The sequence below is a fragment of the Vitis vinifera genome, chromosome 13 (genome assembly GCF_030704535.1).
Source record: "Vitis vinifera cultivar Pinot Noir 40024 chromosome 13, ASM3070453v1".
Classification (NCBI taxonomy): domain Eukaryota; kingdom Viridiplantae; phylum Streptophyta; class Magnoliopsida; order Vitales; family Vitaceae; genus Vitis; species Vitis vinifera.
Window position 1 is genome coordinate 29,095,658 of NC_081817.1, and position 21,796 is coordinate 29,117,453.

At 35.2% G+C, this 21,796-nt stretch overlaps 2 protein-coding genes and 1 long non-coding RNA gene across 6 annotated transcripts; all 3 read right to left on the minus strand.

Moving 5' to 3' along the window:
* Positions 1-96: 96 nt before the first annotated feature.
* On the minus strand, positions 97-6,623 carry LOC109121448 (putative disease resistance protein RGA4). 3 transcript variants are annotated; one of them, XM_019224251.2, is made up of 6 exons: positions 2,184-6,623; positions 1,933-2,006; positions 1,665-1,835; positions 1,111-1,178; positions 910-960; positions 97-812 (listed from the first exon to the last, which is right to left on the minus strand). In XM_019224251.2, exon 1 carries the CDS (start codon positions 6,414-6,416, stop codon positions 2,214-2,216), a length of 4,203 nt encoding a protein of 1,400 aa, XP_019079796.1. In that variant the 5' UTR covers positions 6,417-6,623; the 3' UTR covers positions 97-812; positions 910-960; positions 1,111-1,178; positions 1,665-1,835; positions 1,933-2,006; positions 2,184-2,213. The 3 variants fall into 3 exon arrangements, with proteins under 3 accessions (XP_019079796.1, XP_019079791.1, XP_059597604.1); XM_019224246.2 differs by having other exon boundaries at positions 910-1,026; XM_059741621.1 differs by having other exon boundaries at positions 910-1,026; positions 1,933-2,009.
* A 3,635-nt stretch (positions 6,624-10,258) lies between these two features.
* LOC132254946 (uncharacterized) lies at positions 10,259-11,381 on the minus strand. 2 transcript variants are annotated; one of them, XR_009467417.1, is made up of 4 exons: positions 11,155-11,381; positions 10,750-10,848; positions 10,483-10,608; positions 10,259-10,415 (listed from the first exon to the last, which is right to left on the minus strand). It is a non-coding gene; the product is annotated as an uncharacterized LOC132254946 (long non-coding RNA). The 2 variants fall into 2 exon arrangements; XR_009467416.1 differs by lacking the exon at positions 11,155-11,381 and having other exon boundaries at positions 10,750-10,894.
* An 8,711-nt stretch (positions 11,382-20,092) lies between these two features.
* Positions 20,093-21,351, minus strand: LOC132254939 (putative disease resistance RPP13-like protein 1). The gene is made up of 2 exons (XM_059742021.1): positions 20,738-21,351; positions 20,093-20,579 (listed from the first exon to the last, which is right to left on the minus strand). Exons 1-2 carry the CDS (start codon positions 21,349-21,351, stop codon positions 20,093-20,095), a joined length of 1,101 nt encoding a protein of 366 aa, XP_059598004.1.
* Positions 21,352-21,796: the final 445 nt, after the last annotated feature.

Sequence of the window (21,796 nt, forward strand, 5' to 3'; positions counted from 1 at the left end):
AAATTCCCCTGTTTTTGTACATGATATCTTCAGCTTCAGCTTTTCCTTTTGCCTTTGACAAGAATCAAAACTCACATACACAACTAGAAAATGATATATATCTTCAAGTGATTAATGCATAGATGATTCATACTCATTGTAGAGAAAGTTTACACTGGAGAGAAACAAAATGACTTGACCATTGAGTACCACAATTTGGATTAGTTTCAATGAAAATTCCCCTGTTCTTGTGCATGATATCTTCAGCTTCAGCTTCTGCTTTTCCTTTTGCCTTTGACAAGAATCAAAACTCACACATACAAGTAGATATCTAACAGAAATGACAAGACCATAAATAACTATAACAGCAAGTGCTGATGCTCCAAGATATCTGATGATGATCAAGAAGGTAGGCTATTTCAGTACTTTGAGAAACCCCACCAACAGAGACTGCAGTTTTAACCAAAAACATTGGCATTGATCACATTGTGATGGAGATCCTGCACCCACAATCCATAGCCTCCTTAGGCTCTACCCAAATGGAAGTGTGTCATGTGCAGAGAATTTGAGTACTTTGCTTCATAACCATTACCATAATTGTAGAGCTCAACCCAGATGAGTAAATGAAATATCAAAATTTTTTAGAGAAAATCCCAGGGAGATGGAATACCCTTCTACTCTGAGTGTCTTATTCTTCTTGAACAGAGCAGTGAGCATCAACTGTTCAGCACCCAGGAATCACCCCTTCCTCTGATTCCTCCACAGGCAAAACTCCACCAAAAAATCAGAACAATCTTTCCTTTCTTCAGATTCCACTTCCTTGGAAAAGTCACCTTCCCAATCAAGAAAATTAATTTGAGTAATGATATCAGAGTACCTTAGGATAATCAGCAAGTCAACAACTATCAATCAGCAAGGAAAAGGAAATACCTTTGGATATTTAGGAATGGAAAATTTGACAGAGCCCAGCTGGCACCTGCGCTGCACAGAAAGGCTTGAGCTTATGATTATTCCATGGCCCAGGCTTTAGACAGTTCTCAATTTATTCTGTAATAAGATTAAAAGCATCAATGAAACGCTAAAAGTTTATAAAAGCCCTCCTAAAGACAAAGAATTGGTAAGAGAGCTCACCCGTGGCCTGGTAAAACAACACTGTTGAATGAAACCGCCATTCAATTGTCCAACTAATGCATTTAGATCTAGTAGATAAGACATGGAAAAAGAAATGTTAGCAACTGACAAACAATTCCCAATCTCCATATTTGCAATATGTTGAAAACAACAGCAAAAAGGAAAATGTTAAAAACAGTTCAATAACTCATTTGGCTAATAATTTTCTATAAGCAGTTTGCATAAGACCTGGACGAAGAATCAACCCCTCTACCTCACACCACTTTAATACCAGAGATTCGTACTCTGAACTCAAAACCCTGCTAAGTTAGTACTCTCATGGAAGCGATTGAATTCAACCAAATTCAAGAAGAAAGCTTCTTATTATAATGAGACCACAAAATTAGTTGATCCCCTGCAAACTAAAAATGTGGGTCTTGACAGAAGATGACTAGGAAGGCATACAAGTAACAAACACAAATGAAATATGCTAAAAAAAGTTTATCAATGAAACTAAAATACATGGAAAAACAAGCAAGAGGAACTAAAAAACGGAGGCATGTGGAAAAGTGTACATTTGTAACCCAACGATTAGTCCATGGAAATCGGGGAAAGATATTCAAAACCCCAAGTTTCAGGGCCAGAACTTGCATCTGTGGCTAGTCTGTTGTGATGACCATTTTTGGTCCTAAGAGACTTGATATTGTTGTCCCTCAGAAGGGGCTGGTATTGTTTGGGCTCAAGACCTAAGAAAACCCAAAAACAAGAAGAAAGCAATATCAAAATTGGAGCAGAAACAAATGCATCAACTGTCTAACAAAGAGATTCATGTATATCGCTTACCTTCTGAAGATGTCCACTTGGTTAGCATACAATAGACCAGCCTTTTTTTGGCATGGACTCCCAATCAGTGCAAGCTGCTGAACCAAAAGAGAGTTCAAACAACTAAAAAATTTGACTAATTCTAAATGATCTCATACCTAAAAATATATTGGCATAAAAATATTGTTGTTTAGTTCACATGTTTTTCCATAGTGATATTTGAATTTTGTTTCTCATAAGAAATCTTCAATACTCATCCTTTCTCAAATTACCTGCTGTATATTGGTGGAGTACCACATCCATTAAAATAGCACACGGTTGATCACTATTTCTGGAATGTGAGCTATATAACGCCATTCTTCCCCTTTCTCAAATTGACACCGTTGTTCCAGTAAAGGACACCCGTTGACATGCAGATAAGAGAGGGAGTCTGGAAGTCTCTCTTTTGTCAAGTATTTGAGCTTGCGACAACTTCTGATCTCTAATGCTTTAAGAGAGGTGAGGTGTTGAAGACCCTCTTCTGTCAAGGATTGGAGCATCGGGCAATCTTCGATTTGGAATTGTTTGAGAGAGATGAGGTGTGGAAGACTCGAGGAGTCTTGCAATCTCTGTTTTGTTAAGTATTGGAGCTTAGGGCACTCGGAGATGTGCAATCTTTTAAGAGAGGTGAGGTGTTGAAGGCCCACTTCTATCAAGGATTGGAGCCTTGGGCATTTATCAATTCGTAATTCTTTGAGAGCGATAAGGTGTTGGAGAACCGACCCTGTCGAGAACTGGAGCTCTGGGCAGTTTATGATCTTTAATTCTAAAAGAGAGGTAAGTCGTTGAAGCCCCCTACTGTCAAAAGACTTGAGATTTGGAAGATTCCAGATTGAAAGATTAGTCAGAGAAGAGGGCAGCAGACACTCCTTGGGAAATAATTCCATGTCTTCACATCCACCTTTCATTCCTAAAAATGTAAGAGAGTTCAGCCTTTGCAAACCCCATTCCACCTGCGGCGTGAGTTTGTTACAACTTTGAAATTGAAGTTGACGTAGGTTGGAAGGCAAACCCTCTCTCTGAAACAGCAATTCTGGACAATCCCATAAACCCAGCTCCTGTATATACGAGTGCGTGTGTGCCAACGACCTGAGCTTGGAGCAACTAGAGATCCAACAAGACTTCAAGTTGAGAGCGAACAATTCGATAGTTTCAAGATTAGGGCAATTCCATAGATGCAAGGAACATAAAGACGTGGGATCTCCCTCTGAAATTGAAATGGAGAGCTTCTCAAGCCCCTCAAGATCATCGATTGTGAAATCAGTCAACTTTGGGAAGATGCCTAATGAGAAGGACAATGAGAAAGAATCATCGATAACACCACCATCGATGCTTAGCCTCTCAAGGACTGGGAGATGGCATCCGAACAACTCAGGTAGAAGAAGGTCCACTTTGGTACAATTAGAGATTGATAGTGATTTCAATGTAGCTGGTAAACCAACTTTGTTCAGAGATCTAGAGAAACAACAATAATAGATTTTCAGATCATAAATGTTGCTTTGCAAGATTTCCTCCTCTAGTAGAGACTCCATAGAATCACATTTTATAATTGAGAGCTGGTGTGGTGCCACTGGAAGTTGCCTCCACTGAGATACGTCTGAAATTTCAATTTCTGAAGTTTGAAGAGCTGTGAAGTCACAAGATGGCATTTGCAACTGCAATTTACCAAAATCCACCATTCTCAATTCACGAATAGCAGGAGCAGTGAGTGAAGCCATAAGCAGCTGCGGACATTCAACAATTACAAGTTCCTCCAATGAAGGAAGTTGTTCTGGTAATTTCCCAGTGAGTTTAGGGCACTCCTGTATAGAAAGCTTTTGGAGACGAGGGAATTCTCCACAACATAACCATTTCTCCCAATTCAACATATCCTCAAATGATAGTGTTTCTAGGGATTGAAAGGAAGCATTCCCATGAAACTCACTACCCACACACTCTACTTCATTCATTCCTGAGATCTGTAGATATTTAAGATGGGTTAGCTGCCCAAGTAGTGGCAGTGTTGAGCAATTGCCACAACCCCGAAGCTCAAGAGACAAGAGATTCAAGAGTACTGAAGAATCTCCAAGCCAATTTGGAAATCTTGCACCAGGATAGTTTGTGATGGAGAGTTGTTTTAAATTTGGATGAGGTTGTAAACTGTTGAGTATATCATCAGTTGTAGCATCATGTTGTGTAATACTACCATTTGTAACCCAACCAGATTCCCAATTCAAGATTAACTCATCAAGATAACTCTTATCCTTCATATTAGCCTGTAATGCATCGTTAACACTCACCACATTATTTACGTTTGAAATATGAAGTGTTCCTCGAATCTTTGAAAGCTCCCTCAATTCTCCAATTCTTAATCCATTCTTTTGGCCCACAATAAAATAAGTCAATCTTTGTAAACTTTTTAATCTACCAATGCCATAAGTTGACATATCTATCAATGAATCACATCTAAAAATATCAAGATAACGTAAATTAATCAATTTCCCCATCCTTGAAGGCAATTCATTAAGACATGAACATCTTCTTAGTATCATCGTTTGTAAATTGCACAAATAACATACTGATTCAGGTAATTTTTGAATCATTGTGAAAGATAGATCCAAGTAACGCAAATGTTTTAAATTACCTATCGATTTAGGCAAATCAGTTATGTTATATCCACGTAATGACAACACGCGTAGACACCGCATTTTTGGCAATATATCTTGCAAAACTCTTTTACTCAAGATATACCAAGGCTTGTATTGTGATGGCTTTACCTCTAAGAATGTGCGAAGAGATTTAGCTTTGGTAATAGCCTCAAACTTTTTAAATGTAACCATTCGGTCATAATCACTTTTAAAGTACAAAAAGTGACGAGTCTTCTCAGATACTTTTGGTACCCTATCATCATCTTCTTCTTGAGCACAAAAAACTTCAGACACATGTTGAGCCAATGCATGTATTAAATCATGCATTACAAAGTATGACTTTTTTTTAATAGATTTTTGGAAAAATGACTTTGCCAAAAGCTCATCAAAATATGACTCACCTATCTCTTCCATTCTTCTTTTGTCGCCTTGCTGTGGATGTAAAAGGCCTTCTGCCATCCATAATAAAATCAGCTTCTCTTTGTCGAATTCATGGTTCCGGGGAAAAATTGAACAATATGCAAAACAATGCTTTAGAGGTAGAGAAAGATGATGATAGCTCAATCTCAAAGATGGAAGAATTTCAGGACCACTTGGCAGATGCCATATTTCACTGTCGAAGACATCCTCCCATTCCCCTTTTTCGACCTTAGAGCGCAAGAGACGACCGAGTGCTTTTACAGCCAAAGGCAATCCTTGGCACTTGTCCACAATCTGTCTACCTATGGGTTCAAGCTCAAGGAATGCATTGGAGTCTCTGTCTTGAAATGCAAGCTTTTCAAAAAGCCTCCAACAATGTTGAGGGCTTAATTCTCCCAGACGATGAGTGCGGCCTGCACGCATGGTTGTTGCAACAGATTGATCACGACTGGTCACGACAATCTTGCTTCCCTGTGCTGCAGCGAGGAGTGGAGTTCGTAGACTATTCCAACCTTCAAGATCGCTAAGCTCCATATAACCTTCATCACGAGGCTTCAAATTCCAGATGTCATCGAGAACAAGCAGAAATTTCTTGTTACTAAGTTGGTCTTTGAGTTCAAGCTGAAGCTTATTTAGATTGTCAGAATCAGTTTTAGAACCGATTTCCTCAAGAATTGTTTTGGTGACCTTGATAAGAAGAAACTCAGTGGAAACACAGACCCATGCTTTCAAGTGGAAGTGTTCCTTCACTCCCTCATCGTTATAGAGAAGCCGAGCAAGCGTGGTCTTGCCGCTGCCGCCCATGCCCACTATGGACATCACCTCCATTTTTTCGCCTATTGTATTGTCAGAAAGCAACCACTTCACCATCTCCTTCTGAATTTCATCCCTGCCGAGCACAATGGACTCATCCTCCAACGAAGTGGATATTGGTGATCTTGGTCTTGGTGACAATTTCTCACCCCCACCTTCTGCCAGCACGAACCCAACTTTTTCTAGTGCAATTTTTTCTAGTAGAGCAGTCATGCCCCTGACCCTGGACTCCATGCTTTGGATAGCAGTTGGAGCCTTAACACAAGCAGCGAACTTGTTCCATTTCCATGCCTTATGAGTCCCACCGATTTGGGAGTCAGCAGCTTCCATTTTGCACCGCAAAGCGTCGGTAGCGATCTCATCCAACAGGTCTTCCGCATCATACACAGCATCCTTGACATGGACCAGCCAATTTTTGACATTTGGGTTTGAAAATTGCTTCACCTCCGCATCATCGAGCACATTGAGAACCACCACTAGTTTCCTCTTCAACTCGTCGAGGAGTTCATCGCTAAGGTTCCGTCGCCGAATGAAGTTTATGAGCTCTGGAGAAGCCAACCTATCAAAGAGAACGTTGAGCGAAGCCGAGAGGAGTGCGTCCGCCATATCTGTTTTGACTGTTGCTTTGCAATAGGAATTCAGACGATTGGTTTGTTTACCGCGATACCACCAAACTGCAAAAGACTGGTTTTGGATTACCAGACTGCAGAATACTTGAAGGAATGATTATTGGTGGTGACCCAGATGCCCAGAGACCATAATTGAGTGGTGAGAACAAGAAAGAAAAAGGCAGCTAAAGCAAGTGGAAGGTGGATGTGGATTTCCCAAAGGAAAGCATTAGATATTTGTTTTAACATTATCATTCCTAATATTATTAAATTTATTATTAGTAATTATGTTATGAATATTTATATTAATATTATTATTTTAATAATTATATTAGCGTCATAATTTTATAGCTAGTATCCTTACTTTTATTGCTAATAATCATATTATTATTAAAATTTATTAGTATTTTCACGTAAAGGATCATATGCATAAGACATATTAAATTTTTTAATATTATGGTTATTATTTTTTAATAATAATATTATTATTTATAAAGAGTTTAGATTTTTGAAAAAACAAAATTAGTTCGTGTTATGTTATTTCATGGAAATATAAAATATTATTAGAAATTCATAAATAAAAGGGTGAAACGTCAGCACAATGATTTAAAATTTAAAAATATCATTATTGATTTCTCTCCAAATTAACATATACCTTCTTTAATTCAATACGGTGGAGTAGAGGGGTGGTAGATCCAAGAATGATGTCCTTTTTTTGTCTTTTTTTTTTGTTGCTTTTTTAAATATTTTGCACCGGTGGTGTCCCATATCTATTAGGATCATTTTCTGCTCAATGTTGCAGCAACAAATCTAAACTGGGGCCAATGAAATAGTCCCCCAGGGAGCCAATGGTGTTTTGATTCTGATTTTGGGCCTGGTTTGGATCAAAAGAACCTGAACAATTATAGTTTGATTCAAAGGATTTATTAGAATCAGGCGCTCTCTTTCCCTTTCTCTTTCTCTATTTACTCCCTGTAAGCAGCCCAGAAATTCTCTGAAAGCCTGCTCACTCTACCAAACTATGCTCACACTTAGGTGGTGTTTGTTTTTTGGCTGAATAGAAAAAGCCAAAATATTTGGCTTTTTCTATTCAGCTAAAAGTAACCCGTTGACATCATCCAATATAATTAAATTGAACTTATTGATAACAAGTTAATTTTAACTATGTTGTATGATGTCAACATGTTACTTTTAACTGAATAGAAAAAGCCAAAATATTTGGCTTTTTCTATTCAGCCAAAAAACAAACACCACCTTAGCCTCGAGTGGGATCCGTCCTTACCAAAAAAAAATACACAAGCCAGCACAGCCTCACCTCTGCAGCTGGCTCCTCAAAACTCCAGAATACCCCCCAAAAAGAAAACTCACTCTCCAGTGATAAAGTCACCCTCCTCGGCCGCTTCTTCCTCCTAAGCCTCTCATGAACGCCCTCCTAACAAACTCTATCAAGAACCCTCACTCTCTAAAACTCACACTCCAAAAATATCTCTGAAAAACGGCAGCAAAAAACCCCCCCTCTGCAGCTGCCAGAGAACCCTTTCTCTAATCAAACCTGCCCCTCCTCTGACCTGACCATCCCTCTCTAAAAAAACCTACCCAAAAACCCCCCTCAAAAAAGCACCTCTCCTACAGCTCAAAAAGTATCTTCTCAACAGAAAAAATCACCCTTCCCACTAACAGCCTGCAACCTCTCTAGAATATCCTCTCATACCCGTCTCTCTCTTATTGGTTCACGTAAACCACCATCTGATTCTTCAGCAGCCAAACGGGATGCAGCACATGGCTTCTTGAGAGCCCTCCACCTGTCAAAGAAAGTGACCTGCAGAGATGCAAAAGAAGGAGCCCTAAATGGGGTCTACACTTAGTCAATGCACCCTCGACGTTTCTTCCACTAGTTTCTTATTTAGTGGTTTGGTCAAAGGATCGGCCAAATTCAACTCTGATCCTACAAATTCTAGGGATATAACCCCTGTTTCAAGCAGCTATCGCACAATATTGTGCCTTAGGCGTATATGTCTGTTCTTCCCATTAAATATTTTACTCTTAGCCTTAATAATTGCAACTTGGCTATCATAATGCATAGACACAGATGGGGCTAGTCTCGTCCATAAAGGGATATCTGCTAAGAGGTTTCTAAGCCACTCAGCCTAAGAACTTGCCTTTTCTAAGGCAATACACTCAGCCTCCATAGTAGACAAGTAATGCAAGTTTGCTTGGCAAACTTCCAAGAAACTGCACTCCCACCAAGGATGAAAATATATCCACTAGTGAATTTCATCTCATCTGAATCCGAGATCTAATTTGCATCACTAAATCCTTCAAGGACACTTGGAAATCAACTAAAGCGCAAACCATAGTTAATGGTGCCTCTCAAATACTTAATGACTCTACGAACAATAGTCCAATGGTCTTGATTAAGACCTTGGGTGTACCGACTCAATCTACCTACTGCATAAGGAATGTCAGGTCTGGTACAATTCATTAAGTACATTAGGCTCCCTATGATTTGAGCATACTCTCTTTGGGCAACACTATGTTCTATATTTTTCTTCAGCTGTAAGCTGGGATCATAAAGAGTTGACACTGGTTTACAATCAAAGTGTTCAAACTTCCTTAGGATCTTCTCAACATAGTGCTCTTGAGAAAGTTTAAGCCCATTAGGTGTTCTAGTTATTTTAATTCCTAGAATCACCTCTGCCTCTCCTAGGTCTTTCATATCAAACTTAGAGCCTAGGAATTTCTTGGTCTCACACACAACCTCTAGGCCAGTTCCAAATATCAACATGTCATCAACATAAAGGCAGATGACTACACATGTGTTATTCTCATACTTGCTGTAGAAACATTTATGAGCATCATTAATGGAATATCCATTAGTTACTAACACATGATCAAACTTGTTGTGTCACTGTTTAGGAGCTTGTTTTAACCCATATAATGATTTAACCAATTTACACACATTTTTCTCCTAAGGTATTCTATTTTGAATATGACATGTAGATAGAATGACTTCCCCCCACAAATTCAAGGGTGCTCTTGAACTTACCAACATTGCAGAGAAAACTCTTTCCTGCCATCTCTTAAAGAATGTCCCATTGAAGGGATCAATTTTAAAGGTGTCAGGACGGGTGTGAACTAGGGAAGCTTCCATTTGGATTTATTTCAAAATTGTTGGAATTTAAGGGTATGGAAATAAAAGACTAGCCCAAAAGACACAAACAAAAAACATAATAAATAAGAAGAAAAACTTATCAGCTGAGGCGTGACAAGCACTGTCCTTGAAATAGATCCACCCTCCTCGAAGGCGAACTCGGTGTACTAGGGTACCAGTGGTCTACTTCCAGGATTTAACAGCTAGATCTTGCCTTGGGTGCACTCTGAAAGCGAGATGTGTACAACTCGGGTTTTTGAATAAATTCCTCCAAATGGATGTAGGAAAATACTCCCTAAAAAACTCTTTGAAAAATTCTCTGGAAAAAATTGGGATTTCATATTCATGTTTAGAGAGTGAGGGATGACCTGCTTTTATAGGCCACTAACACAGTCCCAAAAGGAATATATTTGTAATTAGAAGATAACACAAAATGGAAGATGATTCAATTTATAAAAGGAATGAAACTCCACTTGCACAATCCTAATAGGACTCTTCCCAAAAAATATAACACTAATAGAATAAAATAAAATATAATCAAATAAAAAATAATTTTCAATTGGACACTTCCCAAAAATATAAGACTCATGGAATAAAATAAAATAAAATAAAAATAATTCCCAAAAATAAAAAAATAAAATATTTACACTTTTCCTACAATTCTAATCCTCGTAAGTCCTGGGCCCTCTGTTCTTCTTCACTTCTTCGTTGCAATTCTCTAGTTTTCTACTGCTTGAACCTAAAAAATCTGCAGCTTTATCACAGAATCGTGAGTACAAGCGATGGTAGAAGCCTTTGGCACTGTCTATAAAGGGATATTACCATCAGGTTCTGGAAATTCTGTTGCTGAAAGAAGTTGGAGAAGGTGAGAAAGAATTCAAAGCAGAAGTGAATGTGATAGGCCAAACTCAACCATAAGAATCTACGACACTTGCTGGGTTACTGCTGTGAGGGTGAACACTTACTTCTGGTGTATGAGTTTATGCACAATGGCTCTTCATCAAGCTTCCTTTTTGGAGGTGCCTGAGGACTTGTGTACCTACATGAAGAATGTGGTAAACAGATCATCCATTGCGACATAAAGCCCTCAGAACATAACTGTTGGATGATTCTTTTATAGCCAAAGTTGCAAACTTGGACTGGGAAAGCTTCTGATAAGCAACCAGACTCGAACACTCACAGGCATCAGAGGGACTATGGGGGTATATTCAGACCACTCGGGCAGCCTATCTCTTATAATAACACATTATGAAGCATCAGCTCAACGCCAGGGTTCAATCTGCAAAGCAAGGGATTCATCAATGTTTCCTTCAAACTAAATAATGAGGAACAGAAATGGACCGTCCTGCATTTTCAGTTGTGTTTGTTATAACATTTATACAAGAACTTTTGGGGTTTCTATGCATGACTTTATTCCTATTTTGTCAGTGAATATGGTGATGGTGTTACATTATAAATCATAGTCAAACGGTGGAATTTGATCATTTAGCCAACTTCATCCAAAACTGTTTCACATTTGAGGGGATTATTAAATTTGCCATGGGCCAAGCAGCAATTTCTTAAGAAGCTGGGTAACAAAGAGTACCATAATTTGGACTAGTTTCAATGGAGACTCCCCTGTTTTTGTGCATGATATCTTCAGCTTCAGCTTTTCCTTTGCTTTTGACTAGCCTGAAACTGATCCAAATCTCTTCAATCGATTAAACATATAAATGAATCCTATTCATTGTTTGAAGTAACAACCAAATTCTGGAAGACCCGGAAAATCTGACACTGGAGAGAAAACAAAATGACAAGACCATAAATTCTGGAAGAGGGCCTTGCTTTCTGACCATTACCATTATTTTAGAGCTCAACCCGGACGAGTAAATTATATTTCAGAATGTTCAGAAGATAATTCTAAAGAGATGGACCTTCGACTCAGTTTCTTGTTCTTCTTGAACAGAGCAATGAACATCAATAGTTCAGCACCCAGGAATCTCCCCTTCCTCCAATTCCATCACTGGAAAAACTCTACAAAAATCAGAACAATCTATCCTCTTCCTTGGAGGAAAAGTCACCTTCCCAATCAAGAAAATCATCTGGATTAATTAGGGCAATATATCAGAGTATACATCAAGAAAGCCTTGCTCAAAATCAAAATACATCAAGAGCTGCTAATTATCTTTCAATTTCTAAGGCTTGATTTTCCATTTGTAGTAGAAAAATTTTCTTATTACAATGCCACAAAATTGGTGGATCTAATTAAAACAAAAATGAGGCTCTTGACAGAAAATGATTAGAAAGGCATGCATGTAACAAATACAAATGATATATGATATAAGATTTTCATGGATTAAACAAAAATACATGGCAAAATAGAAGCAGGAGGATAAGGTCACAGACAGGACAATATCAAAAGAAACTAATATTTTTCTGACCTGAAAATCGAGGCATTCAGAACAGTATACATTTGTAAGTAGTCCATGGAAACCAAGGAACATGTGCAGATGTTGTATTCTATTGCATAAGGCAAACACGCAATACTCTGTAGCATAACCAAGGCCAGAAAAGCATATATCCCTTTTTGTTTTGCTTTTTAACCTATTCTCATCTCTTATGACCAGAGGTGGCAAGGATGATATAATCTCGCCAAATATGTAAGTTAGAAACCAGCCCATCCAGCAGGTTGAGTAGCTGGTTTGCTCTCAATCCTCTTTGAGTCACCAAACAGCTGGGCATTATTGCCTCCTACGGTGGGTCTGGAAAAACTAGAGCTGGCAGCAGGGGTGGGTGTAAAACTCTCTGTTCCAAAACCCCAAGTTTCAGGGCCAGAAGTTGCTTCTGTGGCTGGTTTGTTGTGATGGCCATTTCTGGTCCTAACAGACTTGCTATTGTTGTCTGGGCATGTCAGAGAAAGCTTGCCATGGATTAGAGCCTGGGCCAGGGGGATTGTTAACCTTGCCATGGGCGAAGCAGCAATTTCTTAAGAAGCAGGGTGACAAAGAGTACCATAATTTGGACTAGTTTCAATGGAAATTCCTCTGTTCATGATATCTTCAGCTTCAGCTTCAGCTTTTCCTTTTGCTTTTGACATGGCTGAAACTGATCCTGGAATCAAAAATCACAGACACAATTAAATATTTAACAGAAAAGGATCCAAATCTCTTCAATTGATTAATCTATAAATGAATTAATAAAATTTTTTTAGAGATAATTGAAGGGAGATGAACCTTATACCTCTGAGTTTCTTATTCATATTGAACAGAGCAATGAGCATCAGTTGTTCAGCACCCAGGAATCTCCCTTCCTCCACGGCAAACACACCCCCCCCAAAATCTGAACAATCTATCCTTTCTTCAGATTCTACTTCCTTGGAAAAGTCAAAACAGGAAGAAAACATGATCAAAATTGAGACAGAAATAAGTGCATCAACTATCTCAAAAAGAGATTTATGCCTATTGCTCACCTTCTGAAGAGGTCCTCTTGGTTAGCACACACAATAGACCAATTTTCCTTTTTTTCCTTGGACTCCCAATCAGTGCAAGCTGCTGAGCCAAAGGAGAGTTCAAACATCTAAAAAATTTGATTAATTCAGTATCATAAAAATACTTCACATAAATTCTAAATGATCTCATTTCTAAAAATAAATTGGCCTAAAATTATTGTTGTTTACCTTACATGTTTTTCCATAGTCATCGTCAAACTTCGTTTGTCATAAGAAATCTTCTATGCCATCCTATTTACTTATTACAAAACACTGAAAGGGAAAAAAACACCAAAAATGATGATTAGCTTGGTTTGATAAATTTAGCACACACGATTCCCTTTTTCTTCCATAAGAAAGGAAAGAGTAAAAAATAAAAATAAAATTTGAATTGAATAACTTTTTGAAATTCTTAATTATAAAACTATTCTGGTTCTCAAAAAATTTAAAGGAAAAGTCATAAACTTTTTCTCTTTGTTGATTGTTTATGGAAAAATTGATGGAAAAACCTAAATCTATGAGGAATTTATTTAACACTTTTGAGGAACCAAAAATGTTTTAGATGTTATCAAATCCATAATTTAAATTATTTACTTCCATGTAAATGAGTTTGATCAAAGAAATGAAATTGTGAATAAAATCATTTTAAAAGCCTTGAAATTCAAGCCATTAAAGTTGTCCATGTTCGAATTTAAACAAGTTTAAAAACATGGAATTGTCCATAAAATCATTTTAAAAAGCATTAAATAAAATATTGAATCATAATATGCAATTATAAATCTTATAATTTGGTATATTGGAGCAAAATAAAAATAAAAATAAAAATTAAATTACACACTAATAAAGTAGCTAACTAGAATTCATCCTTGAGTTTGCTCTCTGCCTTGTATATAAGAAACAACAGAGAATATGAAAAAAAAAAAAAATCCATGTTTTAAATTTTTTTTCTTAATTTTTCGATAGTTATAAATGGTTCATTTGGTAAACAGAGCATGAAAAATGTGAGTACCATTAGAATAAGACAATCCTCCTCTGCTTTTCTTCAATATTTGTTTTAGGCTAGAAGCTTCAAGAAAAAGAAAATCTTAAATCAAATAAACAGGACTAGCAAATGAATTGGAACATAAATATTTTTTTGAAGAAAATAAGTTCATGCACAAAAGAATTACTTGACTGTATATTGGTGGAATGACACTTTGATTAATATAGCACATAATTGATAAATATTTCTAGAATATGAGATATATAACGCCATTCTTTCCCTTTCGATTGATTGTAATATTTGACAAAGGGTAGTCTTATACACCTTTGTACGCTTAATACATTTCCCTTGTACAATTAGTGTAATACAATTGTACAGTGACTCAATAAATGAATAAATGATTTTTTTTAATTTTCATATAAAAAAATAGTACTAAACAAGGTTTTCAATTTTCATGTTTTTTAAAATAGTTTTAATTTTTTAATTAAACGTATTTTCAAAAAGAGACAATATATAAAATAAAAATTATTTTTAAAAATAAAAACTAGAAAAATATTTTAAAACCAAATTCAAATATAATCCATATAATTTTTAACTACTTGTTTTCATTTAAAATAAGTAAATATACATTTCAACCCTTTTATATAAGAAAAATTCAATCTCTACTATGTATTGATATAATTCAGTTCTAAAATTAGGTTATATGAAAACATTTTAATTGAGTATTTAAAATAAAAACTTTTCATCCATCCTCTTTCTTTCTTTTTCTTTTTCTCATTTTAATAATTTTTTAATTAATTCAAATGATTAAAAAAAAAATCCTTAGGAAACAAATTTGTAACATTTCATATAACTTATTACTAAAAGTCATGTTCAAAAAGTTATTGAAATAAAGAAGAAAGAAGATTAAAAAAAATTAAACTTTTTATTTTATAATAGTAAAAAAAAAACTTTAAAATACTTTTTAATATAAAAGAAATTAAAATAGTAAATATATTTATTTTAAACAGTGTTTTAATCATTAAATTATTTACTTCTAAAATATGATAAAAATAAATGTAAAAGATAATTTTTATTTATTTAAATTAATATTTTTTTAGAAAGTATTTTCCAAAGTAGTCTTTGAATCATTAATATAAATTTTGTTTATTTATAATTTAAAAATAAAAAATAATGTTGGTTTTTCAATTATTTATAAAAGAGTTTAAACAAATAATGAAAAATCTAAAAATGGTTAAATAAGAAAGAATAGTGACATATGAAGGGTGGTAGAATAAAGACAAAAATGAGTCAAATGAGTATTTTTGTCAATTATTATCTCACATCCTTGTAATCAATTATGGGTGGTTGGAAGAATTCACCTTAATTATCAAGTTTTTATGGGTTTAAAACACAATTGTCCGTAAAAAAAAAAAAAAACAAAAGCCACATAGCATATTCTAGGTTTTTTTTTTTTTTTTTTTTTTAATTTTAATTTTAATTTTAATTTTTAGTTTTTTTCATTTCCTCCTTTTTTATGTGTTTTCTTTTAATTATTTTTCTTTTTTAATATACTCATTTGTTTTGCTACGATTGTTATTATAATAAAAAAAATATTTGTTTCAATATTAATATTCTAATATTATTAATTTTATTATTAGTATTTAGTAGTAATAATAATATTTTTTATAATTACAATCATTAATTTCATTTCTTATTATTATTAATACAATTTATTAATATTTTCAGTGAAAGCACATAAAAATCACTATTTTTTTTTAGAAATATATATATTTTTAAGAAATATATATCTATATACATGCTAAAAATGAAGGTAGGTATATTTTGATCACAAAAGCACAAGGTTGAGGAGATTTTCTATTTTTATTTTTTATTCCTAGGCTTGAAGGATCATTTATAGGGGCTAGGGGAGTCTTCTCTCTGCAATGGAAAAAGCTTATAACTTAGGATGTGCCATAAATTAATGTATGAACTATGAACCTATGCAAGCTTTTTTAAATACTCAATGAAGGGTGGATTCATTAGTTGATCATAGGGTCTAACAATAATCATACGATAGACCTGAAGTAATTAACTATTTAATATAAAATATTAATTTCCATTTAAGTATACAAATCAATGAAGTTAGTAACTTACTAATAGAAGGGTATAAAAGAAGGAAAATAAAAAATAAATAAATTTAAAACTAATAAATTATTTTTATATGCTACTATACTCATTTCACTTATTTAACTTCTACATAATTTGAAAATGTATAAGTTATTAATTAATTTTAATCATATTTTACTATCTTTAATATTTTAGACGATACAATCAAACATGAAAAAATAATTTTTTTTAATATTTTTTTCAATCGTTAATGCTTTTCGGGAACTGAACATAATCTAAATCTTTGATAGTAATATGGATTCATTAATTGCATATTATGGAAGAACATCAATCCCTTGATAGAGACTAATTAAATTATTTGATCACTTATCTAAGATAGCTTATTGTTATATAAAATCTAAAAAGATTATATGAAATATAATCAAGAAGATAGGAAAATATTTTCATACAAATGATAGAAAAGGGCAATGATTCAAGATGAACCGACAAAGATTCCATTTTTTATCAGCATACTATGTCTCCAAATCTCGTCTTCCCCTTAATCAATGAGTTTGAACTCCCCATTTTTGGTGAGTTCAATCTTAGACCCTTATGCCACTTCTTTATCTGCATACCAAATTATTGTTTGGTAATCCATGTTCACTAATTGCACATGGAAGAACATAATTAGTCCCTTGAAACAAACTAATTAATATGATCAATCATCTTCTAAGATGCCATGTTACATAAAAGTTAACAAAATTATGCCACTTTTTTAAATTTTTCCTTAGGGTGTCAATGTCATAATGTGGGTACAAACTGACAGTATAGGAACAAGGACATTGATAAAATTTACAAAGAAAAATTGGAAATGTATTCAGAGAAGTAGCATCAATTGCCTAGGGAATAAGTGTCTGTAGATGTTACTCTTTAGTCCCCAGTATGCTTGAAACAAACTGGAGGCCGATCAGTTTCTTACAGTATCAGAAGACAGCAGCCACAGTTACAGCTACAACTAACCACACAAAGAGATTGAATAACACTGAGCTGCAAAGAAGTAGTGACCCAAAAAGGATCAAGGTAGACTTATCTGGGCCTGTCTGCAAGCCTTTTGCTCTGTCTTCCACAGGAGAGAAGAAATCTCTTCTGCCAACACATTGTCTGTATAAATGGCTACTGCACAGAAGCAATCCTCTTTATTCTCCTTGTCAACAGTCAGTCCAATCTGAAGTTCATTATTGGAGATTTGCCAACCTGTGTTGGTTACCAATCAAGAAAAACTTGGTAGAATTAGCATAGAATATGTAAAAACTGGAAAATCACCATGTTAATTTTAGCAGGTCCTTCAACAAGTACATTCTATATGATTTTCAGCTGCTAGAGAAGTATGAGAAAGAAAATTATGAGAATGTCAACCAGTGGAAACTAATGTCCTCAAGTAACTTCTCTCAATATCCTTTTCCTTTGTGACAATATTAAAGACCTATGGTTACAAGTTACAACTTAATTTTCATCTCCGGACTTACAATGTGAACATACTTGAGAGTCTGATTGTAACTTGACCCAACCAAGCAAGGGCCATCCGTACTTCATACCATTGAGGTTGGTCGATGGAATTGAGTCACATAAAATGTTCATCTTCAGTATTTGGGTTAACTAATTGTCAAATATGCCCTCAAACGAACTTTCCTGAGATTGAATAAGCTCAAAATATAGAAGAGTAAATTTTCTAAAGCATGAAGATGAGGAATAAGCTCAAAATCATCACTTCTATACAAAATAAGAAAGTTAGATGAGAGAATTACACTCGAATGCTTTAAGATAATAAGAACATTAAAATAAGAAACGGAACGCCAAAGTCTTATAGTCAAGACAATTTGATTAAAATATTATTTATGGAAGTTCTGTGGTATAGACCTTCATTTAGACTTGGATTTTTTAATTTTCTTTATGAATAACCAATTGGCTCCTGCTCAAATGAAAAATGAGAACCAATGCTCATAGTCACAGACAGAAGTGTAGGCATGGCAATGCCAATTTTGCAAATGATCATCTAGTCATATCAAACTCTGTTCTCATGGTAAGTCTTCTATGCTGATCCTTGTTGCTTAATATGAGACATAAAAGAAAAGAAAAGAAAAGAAAAAGTAGTGATTAATTTATTTTGATATCGAAGGGATAAAAGTTACAACATGTACATTACATATGTAGCCAACTAAGAACATATTATGATGTGGGTAAGATTCAATACATATTTCAATAACCATAAAATGTATCCACATGTTCTTATAGGAGATAAACACACAAATAGTTAAGAGTCATCTCTACCCATTCAAAAAGGTAAATTGAAGATGTCATGAAAAAAATGATAACTGGCTTCATTAAAATGTGAATTACCAAGGATCAATCTTTCTTTACTCTTCTTCTCTTCATTAGAAAATTCTTAAATAAAAAAAACAAAACAAAACAGAACAGAGCATGCTGCACAACCAAATTCCCCGCAACAAGACTAGAAAATGCATTATGCAGACATGCAACTCTAGAGATTGTTAGAAATTTTGAAACATGAGTACTTGGACAACTACTTTATGAATTGGAACTTAACTTTTCTGAAGAAAATAAGTTTAAGCATAGAATAAATTACCTGACTGTATATTGATGCAGTAACACTTTCATTAAGATAACAGATCATTGATCACTATTTTTGGAGTTGAGAGAGGGCAATTCCATATATAAAAGGTCATGGGATTATGTTCCCTTTGGAACTCGATTTTGCTTGTCAATAGCCCGTCCAATATGAAGTTCATAATTATATGAACTCCACTGTCTGCTCTCCCTTCATCTACTTGGCAACTGGGCAGTTGAAAAGATTTGATCTTTAAAATTTGTATCCAAGAAAGAATACCTATACAGGCAACAATTTGAACAACCTCCCCTCTTCATCAAACAATACAATGACTATTAAATCCACAAATCCTACTACTATGGCTATTGGTTCCTATGCTACAAATGTAATTAGGAATTGCCTGCACAATGGACCAAGAAAGAAGCATTTGTTTTTAAGATCATAAGCTTCTATATATAAGTAAAGCATCTTATACAAAAAAGTGTAGATTTACCTTGTGCCTTTAAAAATCACTTTTTGAGAAATTTTAAAATTTGATATAGTAAATTTTTTTTGATACCTTGATTGTTTTAAACAGTTTTTAAAATTATTAATTTTTCAAGAGTTAAAATACAAAAGTTACTATTATTTTATGATTTTAAAAACAAAAAACTGGAAGTATATTGAAAAGACACTTTATTTTAGGCTTAAGGAGGTCATAACCTTAACAATGTAGGAGATTTAAGTGATTCTTGAACGGAGGCAAGGAATTAATCAGATATGTTCTTAAGATTAGAAATTTAGGTGGAACATAAATTTTGTAAAGAAATTAAGTTTAAGCACTGAACAATTACCCGCCCATGTGTTGGTGCAGTGCCACTTCCATCAAAATAGCACACCATTGATAACTATTTTTGGAATGTGAGATATATAACGCCATTCTTGCCCTTTCTCGAATTGGCATCGTTGTTCCAGTAAAGGACACCATCTGACATAAAGCAAAGAGAGGGAGTCTGGCAGTCTCTCTTTTGTCAAGTAATGGAGATTAGGGCAATCCAAGAGAGTTAAGGTTTCAAGAGTGGTGAGGTGATGAAGACCCGCTTCTGTCAAGGATTGGAGCCTTATGCACCAGTCGATTCTTAATTCCTTGAGAGAGATAAGGCGTTGAAGAACAGATCCTGTCGAGAATTGGAGTTCAGGGCAATTCCTGATCTCTAATTGTAGAAGAGAGGTGAGTTGTTGAAGCGCCTTGTTGTCAAGAGACTTGAGATTTGGAAGATCCCAGATTGAAAGATAAGTTAGAGAAGAGGGCAGCAGACACTCCTTGGGAAATAATTCCACGCTTTCACATCCACCTTTGATTGTGAAATGAGTAAGAGAGGTCAGTGTTTGCAAATCCCAGTCCACCTGGAATGTGAGTTGGTTGTAGAACCAAATTTGAAAATCCCACGCAAATGTAGTTTCTGCAGAGATGAATGGGTGTGCGTCAGCAATCTGAGCTTGGAGCTCTTGCATATCTCATGGCACATCGAGTCGAGAGCGGGCAGTTGGATGTATACAAGATTAGGGCACCCTTCGATTCTCAATCTACGAAGAGATGTGGGATCCTCCTCTGAAATCGAGATGCAGAGCTCTTCCAGCCCCTTAAGATCATTTATTTGGAAATCAGTCAACCTGGGGAAGATGTCCAATATTGAGAAGGACAGCGAGAGAGAATCACAGGTACTACCATTGATTGATAGATTTTCGAGAACTGGGTGATGGCATCTGAACAACTCAGGTAAAAGAAGGTCCACTTTGGTACAGTCAGAGATTGATCGTGATTTCAACGTAGTGGGTAAACCAACTTTGTACAGGGATCTAAGAAAACTACAATCAGAAATGTACAGATAATGTATGTTGGTTTGCAAGATTTCCTTCTTTAGAAGAGACTCCACATAATCACATTTTCTAATTGAGAGACATTTGAAATTTCAATTTCTGAAGTTTGAAGAGCTGTGAAGCCACAAGTTTGTCTTTTCAACCACAATCTACTGGCAGCAGGAACGTTGAGTGTAGGCACAAGCAGTTGTGGGCAATTTCCAAGGGAAAGTTCCTTCAATGAAGGAAGGTGTATTGGTAATTCCCCAGTGAATTTGGGACACCTCCATATAGAAAGCTTCTGGAGACGAGGGAATTCTCCATGTCTGCCTCCACAACATAACCATTTCTCCCAATTGGACATAGAGGAAAATGATAGAGTTTGCAGGGATGGGAAGAAGGGATGAAGCGAGGAAGAAGAATTCCCATAAAACTCACTACCCACCGTCACTACTCCTTTCATTCCAAAGATCTCTATATGTTCAAGACAAGGTAGCTGCCCCAGTGGCGGCAATATTAAGTAATTCCCACAATACGAAAGCTGAAGGGACATGAGATTTGAAAATGATCCATCTCCAAGCCAATCTGGAAATGTTAGACCAGGATAGTGTTGAATGGACAGTTTTTTTAAATTTGGATGATGTATTAGCCTGTTGAGAATATCATCTTGTATAGCATCATGACTAATCCCGCAACTCCAATTCAAGGATAACTTATCAAGGTATTTCTTATCCTTCATATTTGCTTGCAATGCATCCTCAACACCCACCACATTCTCCATTTTTGAAATTTCAAGTCTTCCTCCAATCTCTAAGAGCTTCCTCAATTCTCCAATTCTGAATCCACTTTTTTGGCCCATGGTAAAATTAGACAACTGCTACAAACTTTTTAATTAATCTATATCATTTGGCATTTCTTTCAATGAATCAGTCCCATTAATATTAAGATAGAGCAAATTAATCAACTTCCCCATTTTTAAAGGCAATTCAAGAAGAAAGAGACATTTACTCAGCATCATTGTTTGTAAATTGCATAAACAACATATTGATTCAGGTAATCTTTCAATCATTGTTGTAGAGAGATCCAAGTAACGCAACTGTTTTAAGTTGTTATGCGGTATTCACACAATGACAACACGCGCAAAGATTTAAATTTTGGTAATATATTTTGTAAAACTCTTGTACTCAATGTATAAAAAGGATAGTGCAATAATCTCTTCACCTTTA

Bases quoted from the DNA above. Each gene is read 5' to 3' on its own strand.
- LOC109121448 (XM_019224251.2), bottom strand. From the start codon at position 6,416: ATGGCGGACGCACTCCTCTCGGCTTCGCTCAACGTTCTCTTTGATAGG.
- LOC132254939 (XM_059742021.1), bottom strand. From the start codon at position 21,351: ATGGAGAATGTGGTGGGTGTTGAGGATGCATTGCAAGCAAATATGAAG. The intron at 20,580-20,737 runs GTGGTTGAAAAG...TTCTGATTGTAG, and splicing joins GTTCCTGCTGCCAGTAGATT to TTTTCTTAGATCCCTGTACA.